The sequence below is a fragment of the Lissotriton helveticus genome, chromosome 2_1 (assembly GCF_964261635.1).
Source record: "Lissotriton helveticus chromosome 2_1, aLisHel1.1, whole genome shotgun sequence".
NCBI classification, from domain to species: domain Eukaryota; kingdom Metazoa; phylum Chordata; class Amphibia; order Caudata; family Salamandridae; genus Lissotriton; species Lissotriton helveticus.
In genome coordinates this window covers 1,548,401,113-1,548,421,010 of record NC_136059.1, presented here as the reverse complement: position 1 = coordinate 1,548,421,010, position 19,898 = coordinate 1,548,401,113, and the positions used below count along the sequence as shown (strand labels likewise).

Below are 19,898 nucleotides of genomic sequence, written 5' to 3'. Positions count from 1 at the left end.
TAGGAGTGGTAAACTTCGCATTCATAGTACACCTGGAATCAGTTCAACACATCCTGGCCAAGATTGTGGCAGTCTTTAAAGGAATTAGGAAGTTCAAGGACAAGGAAGAACACCTCCACATTGATCCCACAGTGCAACCCGTAGCCTTATGTCATCGGCGAGTGGTGTTCCACTTGTATCCCCCGGTGGAAGAAGAGCTAAAGAAACTGGAGACAGCGGGCATCATCAAAAAGGTGACCGGACCCACCCTGTGGGTCTCCCCAATCGTCGTTACTCGGAAGCCCAAACAACCAGGGCTGGTCAGAATCTACGTGGGCATGAGGCTGCCAAATGCTGCCATCAAAAGAGAGCATCACATAACTTTCACAATAGATGACCTGATCGGGGAGATGGCCAGAGCATGCTGGTTCTCGAAATTAGACCTGAGATCTGAATACCACCAACTAGTGCTAGACCAGGCCTCCCAGAACATAACGACATTCTCCACTCATGTCGGCCTCCGGAGATATACCTGCCTAAGTTTTAGGATATCCAGCGCGGCGGAGGTCTTTCAAAATATGATCCACGAACTAATCATGGACATACCTGGAGTCATAAATGTCAGCGATGACATCATGGTCCACGCCAAGACGATCTCAGAGCACAAATCTCGCCTCACCCAAGTCCTACGAAGAATACAGGATGCTGGACTCACCCTCCACAAGGAAAAATGCGAATTCCTTCAAAGAAAACTTCAGTTCTTTGGCTACACCTTCTCTGCCGAAGCAGTAAATCCAGACCCTGGCACAGTCCAGGACATTAAGGATGCGTCAGCCCCCACCAATGTCACCGAGGCCCACAGCTTTCTCGGGAAGGTGAACTACTGTGGGCGGTTTATCAAAGACCTCATGACGCTCACTGAGAGAACTCACAAAGGACTCCATCCCCTGGAAGTGGGACTCTGAACAGGCCAAGGCCTTCCAGGACATAAAAGATGCCTTTTCTGATGCCACTACCCTAGTGTTCTTTGATCCAAGAAAGATGACGCTCGTTGCCGTGGACGCTGGCCCAACAGAATTAGGAGAAGTATTATTACAGGGGCGGCACAAGGAAGAAGACTGGGCTCCAGTAGCTTTCACCAGCCGGTCCCTCACGGACACTGAACAACTGTACTCCCAGATAGAGAAGGAAGCCATCGCAATACACTGGGGGTGCCGTCATTTCCATCTCTACGTGTATGGCGCACCGTTCACTGTGGCGACTGACCACAAACCCCTGGTAGCACTGTTCTCTGGAACCTCGACCAAGCCGCCACCGAGAATAGAGAAGTGGATGCTGCAGTTACAGAACTACAACTGCGAAGTGGGGTATCAGCCAGGATCCAGAAACCCAGCAGACTACCTCTCTCGTCATTTGAGAGCGGCCACTGCGCAGGAAGAGGAAGATGCCGCTGATACTGAGGCGTATGTTTGGTCTGTCACGGCACGGTCCTGCCCTCTTCCACTGTCCATGGATGTGCTAAGTGCAGAAACGGACAAAGATGCCTTCAGCGATCCAAACTGGCCCTAAAACACGGCAACTGGAACAGGGCAAAAGAGGAGTGGAAAATACCGCGGGTGCACAGCGCATCATGGACAGCTTGTATCATGTCCGGTGAAGAACTTACTGAAGACCCCACTGGGTGTTTACTGCGAGGACACAGGCTAGTGATTCCATCGGCCCTGACGGCCCGAGTAGTTCATCTGGCCCATATTGGACACCAGGGGATGGTCAAAACCAAGTCAAGATTACAGACCAAGGTATGGTTTCATCTCATGGATGAGCTAGTAGAAGCTACTTTCTGCTCGTGCCAGTGGTGCCAGGTGACGGGCGAGGCTCCCCGCTCCGTTCCGATAATAACTGAACCCAGACCCAAGAAACCCTGGTCCTGTGTCAGTCAGGACTTCGGAATCCTCCCGGACGGGAGGAACATGTTTGTCGCCATTGATGACCATTCCAAATATCCAGAAGTAGAGATCATCAACTCGGCAAATGCTGTGGAAGTCATCCCAAAGCTGGAGAAGATCATGGCGACTCACGGCCTCATTCAGGAACTGAGGACTGACAATGGGCCTCCATTTCAAGGGCAGGAGCTGGCGGCTTTCCTTGCTGCACTGAGAATTTGGCACTGGAGAATCACCCCGAGGTGGCCACAAGCTAACGGAGAGGTTTATGCGGACCTTGAACAAAGTGATACGAATTGACCACTACAAACAGCAATCCGTGGAACTGGACATTTTTACATTTCTCTGAAGCTACCGCCAACCACCACACACTACTACAGGTGTGGCCCCCAGACACCTGCTCATGGGATGTGTGGTCACTGACTCCATTCCACATCATCCTCAGTGTTGCCTGACCGTGCTGACGAGGCTTAAGTGGAAGCGCAACGACTACGTGTCCATGCTCACATCAGACAACGTCGGCGGGCCCAGCCAATAACTATGGAGAGAGGTGACAGTCTTACTCAAAAACATGGTGCACAACAGCAAATTTAGATTGCCATACGAAAGAAGTCCCTGAACTGTTGTTAATATGAAAGGTACCCGGATCGTCGCACGGAGGGGAAGGGAAACGGTGATGAAAAATGCATCACACTTCAAAAAGTTACAGCGTTCCACGCCGTTCACTCCATTCGGTGCATCCGAGGACCCCCACGGGCCTCGAGCAGGGCCCGAGCTGAACACTGACCCATCAGCAGAGACATTCAGTACTCAGAGATGTGAATGGCCCCCAGAGAGGGCCCCGGCTCCAGGAGAGGCGTCATCGGATGGAAGAGTGCCCGGAGGTGCCCAGCAGCCCTTCTGAGGGTTGGGGTGATTGGCCGTCTGACACAGCTGAGGGGGAGCTGAGTGGGCGTGGAAGCTACTAGTATCATCTTCGCCAAAATCTTCGCTAAAATCCAGAGCCAACTCGCAGGTTGCGAGATTATTTCACGTAAGACTGTTCTGATTTATTTTACACATTAGTATTGGTGCGCTGGTTATCGCTATGGACTGCCGGCGTAACTGAGAGCTGTATTGTAAGGCTAAAGTTTTATTTGATCTGGGGAGGAATGTTGTGTCGTGCCCGTGACGTAACAGGTGCGTCACATAGGGTTAGGTGACCAAAGTTAAAACAAACAGTGGCGTGCATGCGTAATGCCAGTTAGGCGCAAGGCCGCGAGAGCCACCCACCCGCAACCAGAGTCTCCTGTCGACATTACGATTTAAGGCCCAGATTAGCTCAACCCTTGACACGACGAGGTCACGAGTAACAGCGACCCCGTCGACATAACAGGCTGTACACCATTATGCAAGGACAGCGTAGGTATGTACTCTTGAGACCTACAGCAAGCCATATTTAGGGTCCACTGTCTGCCAGACAAATCTCTGTGGCTTCAGAGGAGCTGCCGCCACAGTGGAGCCTCTGAAGACACTGTAAGTTTACGGAGCGGCTGCCCTGTTTTATGGAAATGTTCAGCAAATTGTTTGTTTTAAAAACAAACTCCTAAAGTGTGAGTTTTTGAAAAACACAACCATAATGGCCTAGACACCATACGCGATTTCTCCCAGGGTGTGGTGGTCATTTTATTTATTTTCTGATAGGCTATTCCAAGCAGTCCCGTACTGTAAACAAAAGTACATCAGAACATGCAACCTTAATACAGCGGTTAGACTGACAGCTTCAAGTCCTTTGTGCCATCAGTGTAAAAGGGCAGAAATAGCAAAAATATGATGGTCCACTTCATTCCAAATAGAGCAGAGGGACTGTCAGTTTGGCAGACAAGGTACTCTGCCACATTTGTGGGCAGACTACCCTGGTTACTAAACACTAAATAACCCCTAAATCCAATAGCATTATTCAAATATTGATAGATCAAAATCAGTATTCTTTTATCTTGACTGTACAAAATGTTAGGGCATCATGAGGAGGCTACCAGTAATTGGCAAAAACAGTCAACAGATGGCTCCTCTGCCTACACAATAGTCCATCAGCACAAGTAAACTGCAATGGATTCCTAAATGACACAATAGACCTAGACAGAGGAACAAGGCAGTGATGCCCTCTCTCCTCTCTCCTGTTCCTCATAGGCTTAGAACCATTGGCTATAGTTATTAGAGAACATCTTGGCATCGTCAGTATTAAGACATCTGCGGGGATCTGAAACTTATGCTCTATGCCGATGACATCCTTTTGACCCACTCATTGAAGGACGCTTTTCTTAAAGACGCTGATGTCACTGATCACAGCATTTTCCAACTTCTCTGGATGCTGCATTAATTTCTCCAAAAGCAAAGCCATGCCTATGATAAGAGTGACCACTACAAGCATTTTGTGTGGCTTTCCTTTCAAATGGGTCCTCTCCAAAATAAAATATCTAGGAATTCTGATCAGGAACAACATCACCAGCATGGCACAGGATAACACGTTTTCTATAATCAATCAAATGCAACAGGATTCCACCATCTTCAAATCTCGCTGGGGGGCAGAATTCAAATTATTAGAGTGAAAGTGGCACCCAGATTCAACTACGTCTTAAGCATACTGCCATTGGTCATTCCACAATCCACTCTGCACTTCATAGACAGACAAATTAAATAATACATATTGGTGGACAAATGATCCAGACTCAACATACCAAAAAGATATACAGATACAGTCTCCAGAAGACTGAGACTCCCCTAGATCGAACATTATGGTACTGCACATCAATTATCACAACTGGCACACCATTTTCGGGACAACATGGAAACCTCCCCTACTGGGTCATCATAGAGAGATACCTACAAAGGGGTGCGAGGGGGCTCAGGTACTCTAAAGAATGCATAAGGGATCTGTTGCTCCCTCAAACCCGACATTGACCGCGTTAGTAACAACCTGGAGGTCCATCACCGATTGCTTGAATACAATGGCTTCCCACATCTTGGCTCCCTCATCTGGCTCAATGTAGACCTACAAATAGCCATATGTCCTTTCATTTGGCCTTACTGCCCCTCTAAGGACATAGGCACTTTTAAACACATCATGGCGAACTTGACATTGAAAGACTTCCAGACCTTGTGAGAGGAAGTCCAACTTGACTCGAGCCAACTTTGGATGTACACTCATCTACAAAGCTGTCTTAACAATAAGCTGAAAGCCATGCTCAACGGAATGCAAACTTCACTTATACATTAGTATTTTGTGAAATAGGTCTCACTCAAGCTAACATCAGGACTGATTAACTTGATAATGGAAGTGTTATATTTGAAGCCCACACGCAGTAACTTGAGTCACAGGTGGTCGGGTTACACCCCTACAACCTATTCAGAAGTGGACTACAGAACGTTCTAAATTAAAAAGGGAGAAACACAAAGACAAACATTGGAATATTGGAGAGGAGGTTGATGCCAGCCATTATAAACCTACCCTATATTCACGATCGAGACCTGAGTGAAGCACGACTAAAGTTAGGATATTTCAAACTTATCCACCTATGGTATTTGACCCCTGTAAAGCTCAACAGAAAAGAATTGGTCGCATCAACGAACTGCTGAAGGTGTGGCCTACTGGGAAGTCATATTATTCATATCATATGGTCATGCCCCTCTCTCGCAACATTCCGGGAAGACATCTGAAGGATGCTCAACCTTCCTGGTTTATGCTCTATCAGGCCTTCCATTGAAATTGCGTTTCTATATGAAACAAACAAGGTTGTAGATCTCAATCTCTCTACACAGTCCCCGCGCACTACGCTGCACAGCAGGCCAAGGCCCCCAGGCAGTCCGAGCTCCTCACAGAGTCCGCCTGCCTCAACCACAGCTCCTCTAGTGTCCGCAGCGGTCACTACGCCCACAGCCAGGATCACACACACAACTCGAGCCATAACACACTGTGCGGTGAAGCTGTGGAATAAACTGCCTGAGACGCCAGTCAAATCTCCAACTATTCAGAAAACATCTGTAAACCTGGCTTTTCACAGCCACGTAGGCTTTGGCCACCTCTCCTATCCTGCTCTCACACTCCAGCGCCAAGACGCTTCGGCATTCGAGTGCTTTACAAACAAATAAGCATAAACATAAACTCCGGTTAGGAGGGGGGGGGGGGGCTCAGCGCTCACCTCCGCTTTCATGAACAGGTCCAGCAGCTCCGCCGCTATATGTTCAAAGCGTCAAAGCTCTGATTGTAGAGCTAGTAATGAGGTGCGGGAGCTATGATAGGGAGCAGAACATAGTCCATGAACAGAGATATTTCATGTTTGTCCATGGCCGAACTGGATGCCCTGGATCTCAGGATTGGCTATTAATCGCACCGATAGCAGGTTCAAACGTAGCACAAATAGGATGGGCGAGAGAGGGCATCCCTGCCTCATCCCCTTGTTAAGTCAAACAACTCTGAAGCCATGCCATTAACCAGAACCCTCTAGGTCTGTGGTAATTAGCCTTTATCATAGCGGTCCCAGAAACCAAATTGACACAGAGCACCCATCAAGAAAGGCCAGTCCACGCAGTCAAAGGCTTTCTCAGCGTCTAGGGACAATAATACAGCCGGGGTTCATTTCTTTATCTATTGAGTGGATCACCCGTCGTAAGTTGTCATGGGTTTGCCGGCCCGTATTACTACTTCATGAACTACTCAGATTTTCATTATTAATATAAGAACCAAACCAATGTTGTTGGTGCCATGTCGTGTAGTTCCTAGGAATCCCAAGGACCCGAGCGTTTTGGATGACCTAAACTGAGAACTTGTTGTCCCAACCGCTTCCGAACACCACCACAAGATATGTCAGCCATTAGACCAGCTAGCTCTACATTGCCACTACCACCCCCCTGTATCCTCCAGTGGTGCAGGTAGTCTCTGGCAACCACTGAACATGACAACCCTGATTCTTCAGGGATCATGTAAAACAGTACAGCACTTTTCGCTCAGTCACTTGTGCTCACTTATTCTCAGAAAATACACAGGATGGCGATTAGGACGTTTCAATTATTTATTGGTCCAGCGTCAGTCTTGTGTAAAACATATTTACTGCGACAATCAGGAGACAGAGCATACGAAAGAGATTGCTAGCACCAAGATAGTAAATAGTAGATACATTTCTACTATGGATTTAGCCCCAAAATGAATAGTAGACATGTGGCATGCCTATTGTATGCCGATGATCTTGTGATTCTAGACCAGACTAAAATAGGTCTGCAAAGGAAGTTAGAGAAATTTGAGAGTTATTGTGGATGGAAGAAACGAGTGGTAAACATGGATAAGACAAGAGTACTTTGCTTTGGGAAAACCAAAAGTTAATTAAAGTGGCACCTAGACTCGGAGAGAATTGAAGTAGTAAACAAATATAAGTACCTTGGAGTTTGGTTCGAGCGGTCTCTGAAATGAAAATCTCACCTAGAGGCTTTAAAGGCTAGTGCTATCGCCTCGGTGAGTGGGTTGAAAAAATTTAACACAGCCTTTGGAGAAATGTCATGTAGACCAGTGGTAAAAGTGGATGAAGCAATTATCCCGGCAACTCCAATGCGGAGCTGAATTGCTATATATTAGTGGTAAAAACAGGTGGGATGTAGAGGAGGGGAAATGTCCGAAGTATTTATTGTCACTCAACAGTTCAATCATGATTCAAGGATTAGGATCAGAAACTGGCATGACCTCGTGGAACATGCTGGCCGCAAAAGCCCTAATAAGATTCTGGGGAAAACTGAGTGGGGAGGACAAACAGAACATTTCTTAGTGGTGCAAGAATGAAATTGTGCAAAGCGAATTAAAATGGGCAAAAAAGGTTAGGTCCAAACTGGCTGCCGTTTGCACTGCAATGAAGGTACAGCTGCTTAACAGACACTTCAAATAGAAATATTCAAAAGTGAGCTAAAGGCGCTATGCAGAGAATTGTCTAATGAGAAGGATTATCAATATTTAACTGAGAACAAATATGTATACTTTATGTTAAATGCATGGCGGAATAAAGTGAGTTATTCATATGTGGATACCCTGTCAAATCAGATGTTAAGAAACGAGGTACTGAGAGTAAGAACTGGACTCAACCCGTGTAAGATAAGCGCTAATGGAAAAGAATGCAGCACACATAGATAGAGGAAATAACAAGGAGAAATAAGGATATTTCTCCATGTTGCGCCTCCCTAACTCCACCCTTGGGTTGGCGTTAGAATCTGACGCATTCCCAGGTTTACGATTCCTCAAAAATCAGAGAATGCTTCAGATTCCATGGGTGTTACGTGGGAACATCCACAGTAACACCCATGGAATGCAGTGTTCTGCGTGAAAGGGGCACATATTTACAAGTCCATGAAAAGCCACGCAAAGTGGCTTTGCGTGGCCTTGTAAATATGGTGCAGTACATTGCGCCATTGGAGCGTCAAAAAGTGACACAGCGGCGGCGCGAAAGTGCTGCTAGGGATCTTGTAAATGAGGCCCCAACTGTCCAAACACTCAACATTTCAAACTGGCCCATCTGGCAGTGCCACACTGCCCAGAAGGAAATCCAACACTGAATCAGGCTCATCTGTACCACCGAGAATAGAAATCTCTGTGTAATGAAATGTGTAGTGCAGAGAGATGGATTTGTTGTACTTTGTATGCCATTGTGTTTTTTTTTACTTTGTTTTATACTGTATTTTTATACTATCATTTGTATTTATCGAGGCACCAAAGAAAAACTTGGTAGACGTGTGCTAAAAAAAATATAACTTATTATACAGATGTTATTTTTGCAAACTGCATGTAATGATATTCAAAATAATATGTGGGATTTATGTTCAGTATTTTGGACAAACAGAAAAGGTATACGAGTTTTAATGTTGTCGGTTTCAGTCAGCAGAGAATATAAATGTGTCAGGTGAGTTGTCTTCTTCATTGGCTGCTCTCCTGGTTCAGTTACTTAAAGACTAGTTTACTTATTCACCATTGTCATCCAAATAATACACTCCCAACCAGTATTAGGACCATCTACAGCCATCAACAAACTTGAAGATAAATAAATATCTTGCTGTTACCAAACACTGGACCAAAACCGAGCCCCTGTAAACACTGTGTGGTTCGTATTAATTGCTTTCAATTGTATCTTCGCACGACTTTGCTTACAACCACAGGATTAAGCCGACCATATCTACTGCTGGTTGTAGTGTGGAATATCAAGTAGGAAAGTCAGATCTCAACTATTATAAGTTATTACAGTCAAGTTCTGACCTCAGTGCCTTCTGCCAGAGCCAGCATCCAAGGTGAAAGGCATGTCAGGTCAAGGAGCATAGTTGAAGCAGCTTTTTACAGCAACAAACAACAGAACATTGCTTTTCTTTCTTCTGATCCATTTCTCTAGCTTACAAAGACATGCAGAGAGTACATCTTTCTACACACTCAAGGATGCTGCACTTTTTAAAAACAAAGATTTGCAATGCAATAAGTCTTGCATTCGCGAGAGTTTAAGCTATTGGCATTGTAAATGACAATGCCTTTTATTAATCTGTTTTGCTGAATAACACATAAATAAAAAGCATTGTAATTTACCTTGCCAATACCTGAAACTCTTGTAAATGCAAGACCTATTCAAAGAAGGGGCCGCCATTGTCCCGGCTGCTCAGAATGTGAAAGCACGCATGGTGCGCTGAATATTGTAGGGAAGCATGTGGTGCCTGCAGTAGGAGAAACTCATGAAAGAAAATTGTGCTTACAGACTACGAAAGACTACCGTGTAACAAAGAAGTAATAGGGCGAGACCTCACAGGAGGTTACAAAAGAAGACAAGGCGGTTCTAAGGGGGGACTAACAAGCCTGTTAATGAATCAGAAGCCAGCATTTAGGAAGGACAATGACACATACTAATGACAAATATGGACTGAGAGTGGGCGCGGCTTCCATTCCATACTCCAATTCAGCTTGCAGCAGAGCAGTGCAGGCGCAGTCCAGGATCAACTTAAAAACACACGAGTGAACCTTTTCAACCTACAGAAAATTTCTAACTAGGCCCAATTGGCAGTGTGTTTTTTTGGGAAACCAAAATGTCCTACTTTCCTACTTCAAACGATCCTTGGACTCTCCTTCATAAACTGGCTAGCAGAATCTGCAATATACTAATACAATACAAAAAAGACGAAGAGCATGATTAGCTGGGAGATTCATAGGGAGTGCGTATCTCTCTGCACCTCTAATTTTGTAACGCGCTAACGTTTTCAGCCATGTTTAAGTGGATTAAATAGTCCGCCTCCCCGATTAAGTTTGAGGGTGCCAGCCAATAACAAATCTAATTGTGGATTAAAACTAAATGTTTATATGTATGACAATGGAGGGATTCTGAATCAGACAGATGATGGATGTGGAGAGGGGATGTGGCGTAACAGTCAGCTGGAGTGTCAGCTCAACACCCTGTGATAAGGGGCAAATCAGTTAATCTCCATGTGCCTAACAGACGGTGGCTGCCTGGAATGGGCCTGGCCCGGAAGAATACTGCTGGGCGATGTACCTCCGGGCAACCACTGTCTACTATACCTATAGTATTACTGGACACCGGGGATAGGATCATAACCACGGGGGGTGAATGCAAAGTGGCCCTGCTGTGGGAGGTCCCTGCTCTGTAGGGTCGTGGCGATCTAGCTGCTTCTGCGGCCGGAACCTGCGGGAGGCCTCCGAAGGTTGCGGCAGTGACACGAGAAAACACTGATGATCAGGAGCCCAAAGATCGAGCTGAAAACAGGGACTGGTTGAAAGAAACCTGGTGAGCACCCCGGGACACCTGTGGGCACTTGTTCTGTTACTGGCGGGGGATGGAACAGATGACTCTGGAAGGCTGCAAAATGAGCCTGGTCCCTCTTCGTGCCATTGCTTTATCTGAGGCTGGTGGTGGCTGGCCCGTAGATGAGCGAATGACAGGCTGCGCTGCTTCGAGGCCTGGGGCACCTTTCTTCCCCTGGGTGCCGGGCACTTGGCCTGCAACTGGGAGCGATGTGCCAGATCTAGGTGGGCACTGGAAGGTGATAGGCCACATCTGTAGAGCCAGGGGGGACCAGTGAGTTTCCTGGGTGTGAGAGTTGGCAGCAGCTCTCCTCAAGGGCAGCGCGCTCAGCACACACTGCTTCCCGCTCCTAATACCAGCTCGCCTCATGGGCAGCGCGTTCAGCACATACCACTGCCCGCCCCTAATACCAGATCCTCTCACGGCAGCACGCTCAGCACACGCCGTTGCCCACTTTTCATCACTCACGCAGCCTCACAAGGACTTCCTGCTTCGGTAGTCACGGTAGACTGTGCGGCACGGGCAAGGGGCCCGCCCAAACGTCTCAACAAACGAAACTTTGAAAGCAAAAAAAAAACCAAGCAGTCGGATTGTCTCGACAGCTTTGAAAGTGAAAGTGGGCACATCGTGCTCAATGTAAACAAAGCACATCATGTACACAAGGCACTCTGGGGTGCCTGAAGTAGGACAAACTCAATAAAGCAAATAGTGCTTACAAAACTAAAATAACACGTACCGTGTAAGACCCAGAGTAAAGGGGCCAGTAGCCATGGGAGGATACACAAATGACAACACAGCTGTACTAAGGAGGGACAAACAAGCCAATTAAGGAATCAGAAGCCTGCATTTACGAAGGACAAAGACACAAGCCAATGAAAAATATGGGCGGGGGAGTGGATGGGGGTTCTCTTCCGTAATGAACTACCACAGATACTCCCCAGAGCAGTGCTTGAGCGCCGGCTCAGGTTCCACCTAAAAAAAAAAAACAGACTTGTATTGAACAGTTTCTAATATCTGTTTGCAACAATTATGTAACAGGTTTGTGATATGTTTAATTTTGCACTAGAGGTTTTATTTTTATTCTTCATGTTTGCAAACATGCTCGCGCCTTCATATGAAAGAGCTACTAATCACGGTTTTAAGTGGTTTATGGAAAGGTGATGGTGTGACCATGTGCTCTGTGGGATATAGTAACCCCTGGCAAACATAATAAGGATATTGCAAGGCACCTCGAAGTTCCATAACCTTATAAAGGAACTCCTCAGTGACTAGCAATATCCTTATCATTTACAGCCGGGGGTACTTTTTCCCTTATATATTGTACCAAAAATATCGAGGACAAAAGTAACAAAAGGTAAGTGCCTATAGGGAAGAATAGCTTTACTATTCATAACTCCACATCTATATACCTTGGATATATATATATTATCAATGTACATATATATGGAGTGATGTATAGAAAATCCATATACCTGACTGGCAATAATGTTGTTCACAATATTTTGACAAAGATAATAAGCTATAACGTATTCCATACTCAGTATTCAGGACCCACATCCATGCAGCAGCGCCACATCCGGGGTACACTCTTAGAGCCTCAAATATGACATCAAAATGAATACATTCTATGACACTGGATTTCAACTAAACTCATTGTGGGAAAGGGACGGCATATGCCAAGCCAACACTAGGGAATGATGTTCAAACACCTTGCTAACATTATGTTATATAGTGTATGATTTTTAGCAGTAGGTGCTAGTAAAAGATATGAGCACAAACAATACCTTTTACCGAAGCAGTTCTTGTGCAGTTGTACAAAATTGCAAGCTCCCCAAATGCTGTCCACTCTGGTATGGATGTTAGAAGTTTGTTTAGTTGAAAAACCTCCAATTTTCCCTCTGTGAATAAAATGAAGAAAACAGTTTAATAGTAAAATATTTACACAAGCAACTGAATTTTAAATGCAACAATCCTATGGCATTTTACTATGACATACCATTGACCAGTACAACAAAAGGCATGCAAACTGAGAAATTATGGGCCATATTTACAAAACAATTTTGCTATCAGAAACAGCCTGATTAGTAAAATCAGGCAGTTTGTGGCAAAAAAATATTTTCAACATGTACAAACTTCCAAACTGCGATTCTCCAGAATCGCAGATTGGGTGTAAACATCGCCATTTGGAAGGGGCACGTTAGGGGCGTCCCTTTCAAATAACGATTTCCAGTGTTATGTTTCAAGGTTTTGCGACAGAAATGTGGTTGCAATACCTTGATAAGTTACCATCAACACAAAGTTGGCGGTAAGGCATTTGCAAATTGGAAGGGGTCCTCATGGGACCCCTTCCCCTTTGTGAATGTTAGAAATATATTTTTTAAGAGCAGGCAGGGGTCCCTGGGACCACTGCCTGCTCTTAAAAATGAAAACAAAACGTTCAATTTTTTATTGATGAAACGTATCCTGTTTTCCTTTGAAGGAAAACAGGTTGCATATCAACAAAACGTTATTCAAAGGCAATCGCGGACATGGGGGTCTGCTGACCTCAGCCGGCCACCATCCATGTGATGGCAGGCATTCCTAATGGGTCGCACACTGCAACCTACCTCATTATTATTCATGAAGCAGGTCGATTTTTGACCCACTAAGAATCACCTGTATGAAACAAAAAGTTTCATAAATAGGGAATGGCAATTTCCAAATAGCGATTCAGATATAATCGCTATTCCTACTCTTTGTATATCTGACCCAAAATTCTATAAGTGACTGTCCCCCCAGACTTGAAGGCCACAATGTACTAATCTTGGGTGACATATAAAACTGCAATTTTTGAACTGCTCAACGGTTGCAGTAGTCACTGCAGTGCAAAAAGTGCATTCAGTGTGGGTCTCAGCATTCTTATGCACTGATATTAATGAGACAGGGATTCTGTTTACGAATGCCTCCAAAGTAGGGATAAAGGCCTGTGAAGGATATCATAGCTCCAGCCCTGCATTCAGAGTTGAAGGATTCCAGGCTAGCATCCCTTGTTCCTTAACAAGAAAAATGCTGCCATTGCAAGTACTGGCAAAGTCAACAGGTCTGACTTTGAATATAGCCTGCTGCCATGGGCTATACCAGCTGTTAAAGTCACTGAATCTGAATTAAAGGACCAAACCACAGGTGAGGGCCTATAAGGAGGAAGAAGGACTTTAACAAATGGTGTAGCCCAATACAGTAGGGCCCTAACGCTATCCGAACATTATAGCTACTGAAGGGCAGAATGTTCTAAATTCAAAAATGAGAACCACAAAGGTAAACATTGGAATGCTCGAGAGGAGGTCTATACCATCCAATAAAAGCCCTGAGACATTGTCTTCAATTGAGATCTCAACATTTCAGTGCATGTTTTTGTTTCATAGCATTATTAAAACGTTGGCATGAAATTAGAGATCTTGGACACAAGGCAGATTGCAGGCTGGAGGGGTTCACATACTGTTTTACCTAGACAAGCACCAGCACTCCTTTTAGTTGTAATAAATGGAGTTGCAGATAAACAAATGGAACACAGAATGGAAATCAGTCCTTGGATACAAACCTGATTGCATGCTGTAGCGCTCAAAGTTCTTGACAATATCTTGCTGCAGCACATAGTTTTACCTTGTATCTGTACTGCAGCGTACACATGAAATCCCAGTATATTTTGTAGCTGCAATAGGAAATATAACTTAGATCTGAGACCTCTGTTCATGGCAAATGCATAAGGGAGAGCTAAAAAGTTCCAGAATAGCAACAGCAGTAAATGTTGTAACTCATTGACACAGCCACGTGATGGATAAGTGAGTCTGATGTTTGCCTGTGATCCAGGTAGTGAATGGCAGATTGCAATTTCAAATCCTAGCAAGATCTACTCAGGTTTTAGTCTTTATAAAGTCTGTGCATTGAGATTCATTAAATTGGTAAATAGTTCTACTTATAATTTACAGAACCTTGGGTCAGATGTACAAAGCTTTTTTTCGTTAGCAAACAGCCCGATTCGCAGAATTAATTATTTGGTAATCGCAAACAATTACCTGAGTACATCTGGCCCCTAGAAAGGTTAGGAGTGTATTGTATGGCACTACATAGAAAATATTGTTATTGCATGGTGAGTCAGAGAAATGAAAACACGTTTGAGACTTTGTTTTCCAAACAAACAGCATGACATCAACTGATTCAATAAGAACAATTATGCATTAATTATTAAGCCAGTACGATGGGTCAATGAACAGAATGCATACCACTGACAACATGTGATGTGCCAGAGGTCACGATTTTTACTAATGGAAAGGAAGAATCAGTCATCCGTTCTAAACTGACATTTCAAAATATAAAAAACATGTTGGTAATGTAGTGTAGTTCCTATATTCCCAATAGGCTCTGTGCATTGGAATAGTGTATCCTGTAGTTTAGACGTAGGACTGAAGTCAACTAGGTCTCTACCGAATATACTAAACTTAATTGTGTGTGTGCCAGCTAGCTCAGAGGTCACTAGAAACTTTCTCGAATAAACAAGAAGGGGTTAGTTTCTGACAACCGCTTAAAACATGACAACTTTGTTCCCCAAGAATAAGAAATATATCTCTAGAGTCGCGGAAACTATAGTTATTTCACTCAGTCAATCGTGCATGCTTCGTAACACCAGAGGTGCAGAAAAATAGAGAAGGGCGTTTTCAATAAAAGGGTATTTATTGAACAGTCTTCTTTCTCAAGCATAAGAAATGAACTGCTGCAATCGTAATACTTGCTGTAAAGTACAGAGCATATAATACGAAGAGTATTATAAAATAATACTGTAAAAGCATGATATGGTTTCTAAGCCATAAGATACCTAAAATGCATAAAATACATACAGTGATAAATAATGACTAAAAGTACTCAACTGGTGCTTCTAAAATACGCCTACCCCAGTGTACCTAACCTCGGTCTAGTACAAGGGAAGAAGTAAGTGAGGTGTAGCCTAGTTTTAGTATTATTTGCCAAGAATCTATTCCAAGAATTCTCTTAGGGTCTAATCAGCTCCGCACCTTGGTTTTAGAATGTAGGAGGTCTTGTATCTCTCTCTCAGGACTCGATTTCCCAGCAACCCGAAAGGGTAGCCTGGAAACACTGGAGCTAGATTTCTCGGCAGGAGAAAGTACAGCGTCTCTCAGTGCCTCAGCTGGAGGGTCGGCTTCCTTTGGCACTTGCTGCTGCAGGGCGCATCGGGCAAGTAGATAGTCGAACTGCTCCAAACCACTGTGTGTTTGTTTGGACAAGTGTGGGCATATTTATACTTTGAAGGTGCCGAGTTTGATGTAAGATTGGACATAATAACGTCATCAGAGACTTAATTCTCTGAAAACTCCATGATTTCTTGGATAACTTAATATTCATGCAGGGGGAAGTCCCTGACTGCTGAAGGCAGGGTTTTTGCAAGAAATAGTTGTAGATTTTCCGAACTAGTGGAAGTAGCCAAGCCGTATTAGGACTACTTGAGCTATGTCTTAACATGGTTATGATTTCTATGCCTATATAAGGATACGGTATTTTATACCTATATAAGGGCATGAATCTGGAAAATTACACTAGGGTCCTAAAACGCTATACAACAGTAATAATAATAACATGATAAATGAAGCAGCAAAAGTGGATGTCTTCTGCTGATAGTTTAGCCCGGGGACGTTACCAAAGTCGAAAGTGAAGAGAGACTTATATTATCCTGCTGACAGCCATGCTTTTAGATATTACTTCAAGCCAAGACCTAATAAGACAATCAAGCCTGTCATGTTTTGGTAAGAGTGAACTCAGGCTGTGGAAATGATGTATTGATTAATGAGTGAAAGGATGCTTTATAGAGTAGATCATACGCCGATGTGAAAATGCGGTGTGCCATTCACAGCAAGACAAGCTCAGAAGCTCAGTTAGTCATCTTAAACTGAGACTGAGCACCATAAATTTCGTAATGATTGCTTCTTTTATTTAGAGCACAAGGTAAACAGCTAAACACTTTCCTAAATGTCTGAGCCACATGAATCACCCTTAAATTAGAAAACTATTGAAACCCTGCTGGGAAAGAGGGTGCAAAGAGATTTTAAATTATATGATTACTTACCGGTCGGTAATCCTCATTACTCTTAGTTCTACTCGTCCTCAACCCAGTCATAACACATGAGGTATATTCCTCGGACAGGAAACAAAACAGGAAACACTTTTAAGCTCCACCCACACTCCTGCCAGGGGTTATAACACCATAGCTCCCAGGAGTTGGTCTTGCCTTCTTTCCATCCTTCTCCTTCTTCTTTTTCTGCTGATCAGTTGGTGCACACTCTTGATGTGAGGCGTGCTTTGACCGTGTATGTGGACTGGTCTGCAGCTTTCCATTCCTCTGACAGCCTGTTTGTAACATTTGGCCTTGTTGGTCATGGGAAGGCTGCTTCTCGCCTTACTCTGGGTCGTTGGATCAAGTCCATTATCTCTTTGCCTTATCAGGGCTCTGGTTTGCCTTGTCCTTCAGGGACGCAGGCACGTCTCATGAGGGGTGTTTCGGCTTCCTGGGCTGCCTTTCATGGGGTGTCTTTGGATGAGGTCTTTCACCTCATTGTGTCCTGGAAATTTGCAATCATTCGCAATTTGTGTGTAGCAAGTCGGAAAGGCATTCCGACTTACAATCTACTTTTGTACCGTACGATTTTCTTTTTTGTTGTTGCACACACTACAGTTTTGAGGAGTGCAGACTATGTGGCTGTAAAAAGGCTGTTTACACTGGGTTGAAGTATTTCCTTTCCCTGTGATAGCTCCATTAGTAAATGCTCCTGTTGCAGAGATCGTTCTGTGTCCTTGCAGTCAAAGGTACAGGTAGCTTACAGCAGGGCTGGCTCGCCCTCTCATCCTTCAGAGGTCAATAAAAAGAATATTGTTGGGTGACGAGAAAAACTGCTTGCCTTTTATGAGGAAAGAAAGCAATTTAGATCCTGATGCGCCCCATGCAATGGGCCACTACCTGGTCTTTATCTTTAAGAAATAATAAAAGACCTGATGCTCAAATACGTGCGTGTTCACTGCAGGGAGGGGGCAAAAGGTCGCACGGATTGCCAAGAAAAGATAAATCCTTACAGGAAACAAGGTTTGTTGTGTTCAAGAGTAATTCACTTATTCTTTATTATAACCTTGTTGAAGCATGCTAAAATCAAGTTACAGAGACTGAACTACCCGCCTCTGCCCACAGCCCTCGCTAGGCCGCTTCATGCCAATCATCAGCAGTTCTTTAGGGGAAGCCTCATACCGAGTGAAAGCGATCAAATATAATTAACCAATCGTCAATTTATATAATTGAATTGGCTATGTCAATCAAAAAGTACATTCTTCGTCTGTATTGCAGTTAGTGGGTCGATATGCTGAATTACAAGAGCATCTATTCTAAGCAGTGCCTAAGTTACAATAAAATAAACACACATATATTTATAAATGCTAAAAACAAGAACATTATCCAAAGCTTTCCTCAGGAGCCCACTGCTAGCATTGCCAGCTGCTGCGATGGTGAATAGCAAGGCGGCCTGATCTTGGTTTCACTCGATGCCTCTTTCTTCCACCACCGTACACTTCCTGGGCTTTGTGTGTAAACAGAAGACCCCAAATTGGGCTCATAAACTGCGCTTCCATGTTTTGCCCGGTCTCTGGTTTTGCAATCCAACCTAAGTACTAATAGGTCGTGTCACAAAGTCTCCAGTCACAGAGAGGGCCACAGGACAACCTGACTAAATATTATTAATTAGGTAGGTCGCTCCTTATGATTGGCTAATTACAAAAGGACGGTTGCCTGCAGGGGAAATTGAAAATCACCATCCCTGTGTTTGCATTCTCAAAACTCGTTTTAAGCAATCCATGGTCCTTACGGGAATTGGTGCTGCTTAAAAAATGTTTTCCATTTGGGATACATTGGGAGGAGCAGACAATGGTCCTAACGACCTCAGCCTGCTTCCCCAGAGGTCACCTGACAGAATTTACAAAGAGACACCTTGACGTTTGCTAAGGAAATACCAACTCCTTTAAGGTGTTGGTAACTGACCAATGGATTGCATACGCAATTGCTGTCGTGCAACATTGATGCATAACATTGCGACTAGCAATTAGGATGGGACACCACATCACACCCTCTCTTAATTGCAATTGCAAATAGATCGAAACACCCATTTTGTGAGTTGGAAAGGCTTGTTCGACTCACAAAATGGGTTTGGTCAATAGAAAAAAAACATGTTGCAGTAATAAAGCCATTATTTTGCAATTCGTATGGTTTGCGAATGCACAATTACTTTTTAAATCTGGCCCCTTTTTCATTATCTCACTCTTGCAACTTATTTAGTCCTACCTTCTCACTTTGTCACTGTTTTCCTACCTTTCTTTTACTAGTTTCGTATCCCTTTTTGCCATGTCTCTCTCTTCCTCTGGGTCAAAATATTCTGGTCCCCACAAATGAGTGTCAATTTCCACCACCTTCAACTGCTTGCACAAATTAATATTTCCAAATGTAATCTGCTCGGATTATGTTTTCCACTTTACCTATACTGCAAAATGTTAAACCTGTTTCCTACCTGTGAATTGTTGAGCTATTTGACTTTGGCAGTTTCATAATGTTGACCCCAGTGACTGTCCTTTACTAAAGGCCTCTTTTAACCCTGATGGAGCCCCTGTCAGCTGTTGCCCACCCCATCAGAATTATGAAATCTACTGGAACACAACATATTGGCAATATATGGGAAACTCTGGGGCAAAAAAGAGACTCACCAGGGAAATCTGACCTAGAATTACAGATTCCCCCAGTAAACCATGGTAATTGCGCATGGCCTGAGTTTCCTGTACTCCTGGTATTGATAACTCTGGTGGGCTGAGCTACAGGCAGGATTATCATAAATCATAATGAAGTTCGAATTGGGAATTGTGCAATACCCATATTGCTTTCAAACAGAAAGGTTAAGTACATACTTGATGTTGATAAAAGAAATGTTTCTATTTCCTGCTGCTAGACACATTAATGTTTGCCAAATATTTTTCATAGCATGGTGATTGACACAGTCATGCTAGGGGTCTGTCCTAGTGCAGTTTATCATTGACCATTCATTCACCTGATGCTGAAGATACTTTGTATACACAAAGCCCATGCAATCGACTTTGCAAA

The 19,898-nt window shown here is 44.1% G+C and overlaps 1 protein-coding gene across 2 annotated transcripts in view; it reads right to left on the bottom strand.

Annotated features, from left to right (window-relative positions):
• PRKG2 (protein kinase cGMP-dependent 2) overlaps positions 1 to 19,898 on the bottom strand; it is a 1,208,151-nt gene that overhangs the window by 826,445 nt on the left and 361,808 nt on the right. For both annotated transcript variants that reach the window (XM_078677576.1, XM_078677575.1), the window contains exon 3: positions 12,511 to 12,624. In XM_078677576.1, the coding sequence (XP_078533702.1) occupies positions 12,511 to 12,624 (114 nt within the window). The remainder of the gene's footprint in view (positions 1 to 12,510; positions 12,625 to 19,898) is intronic.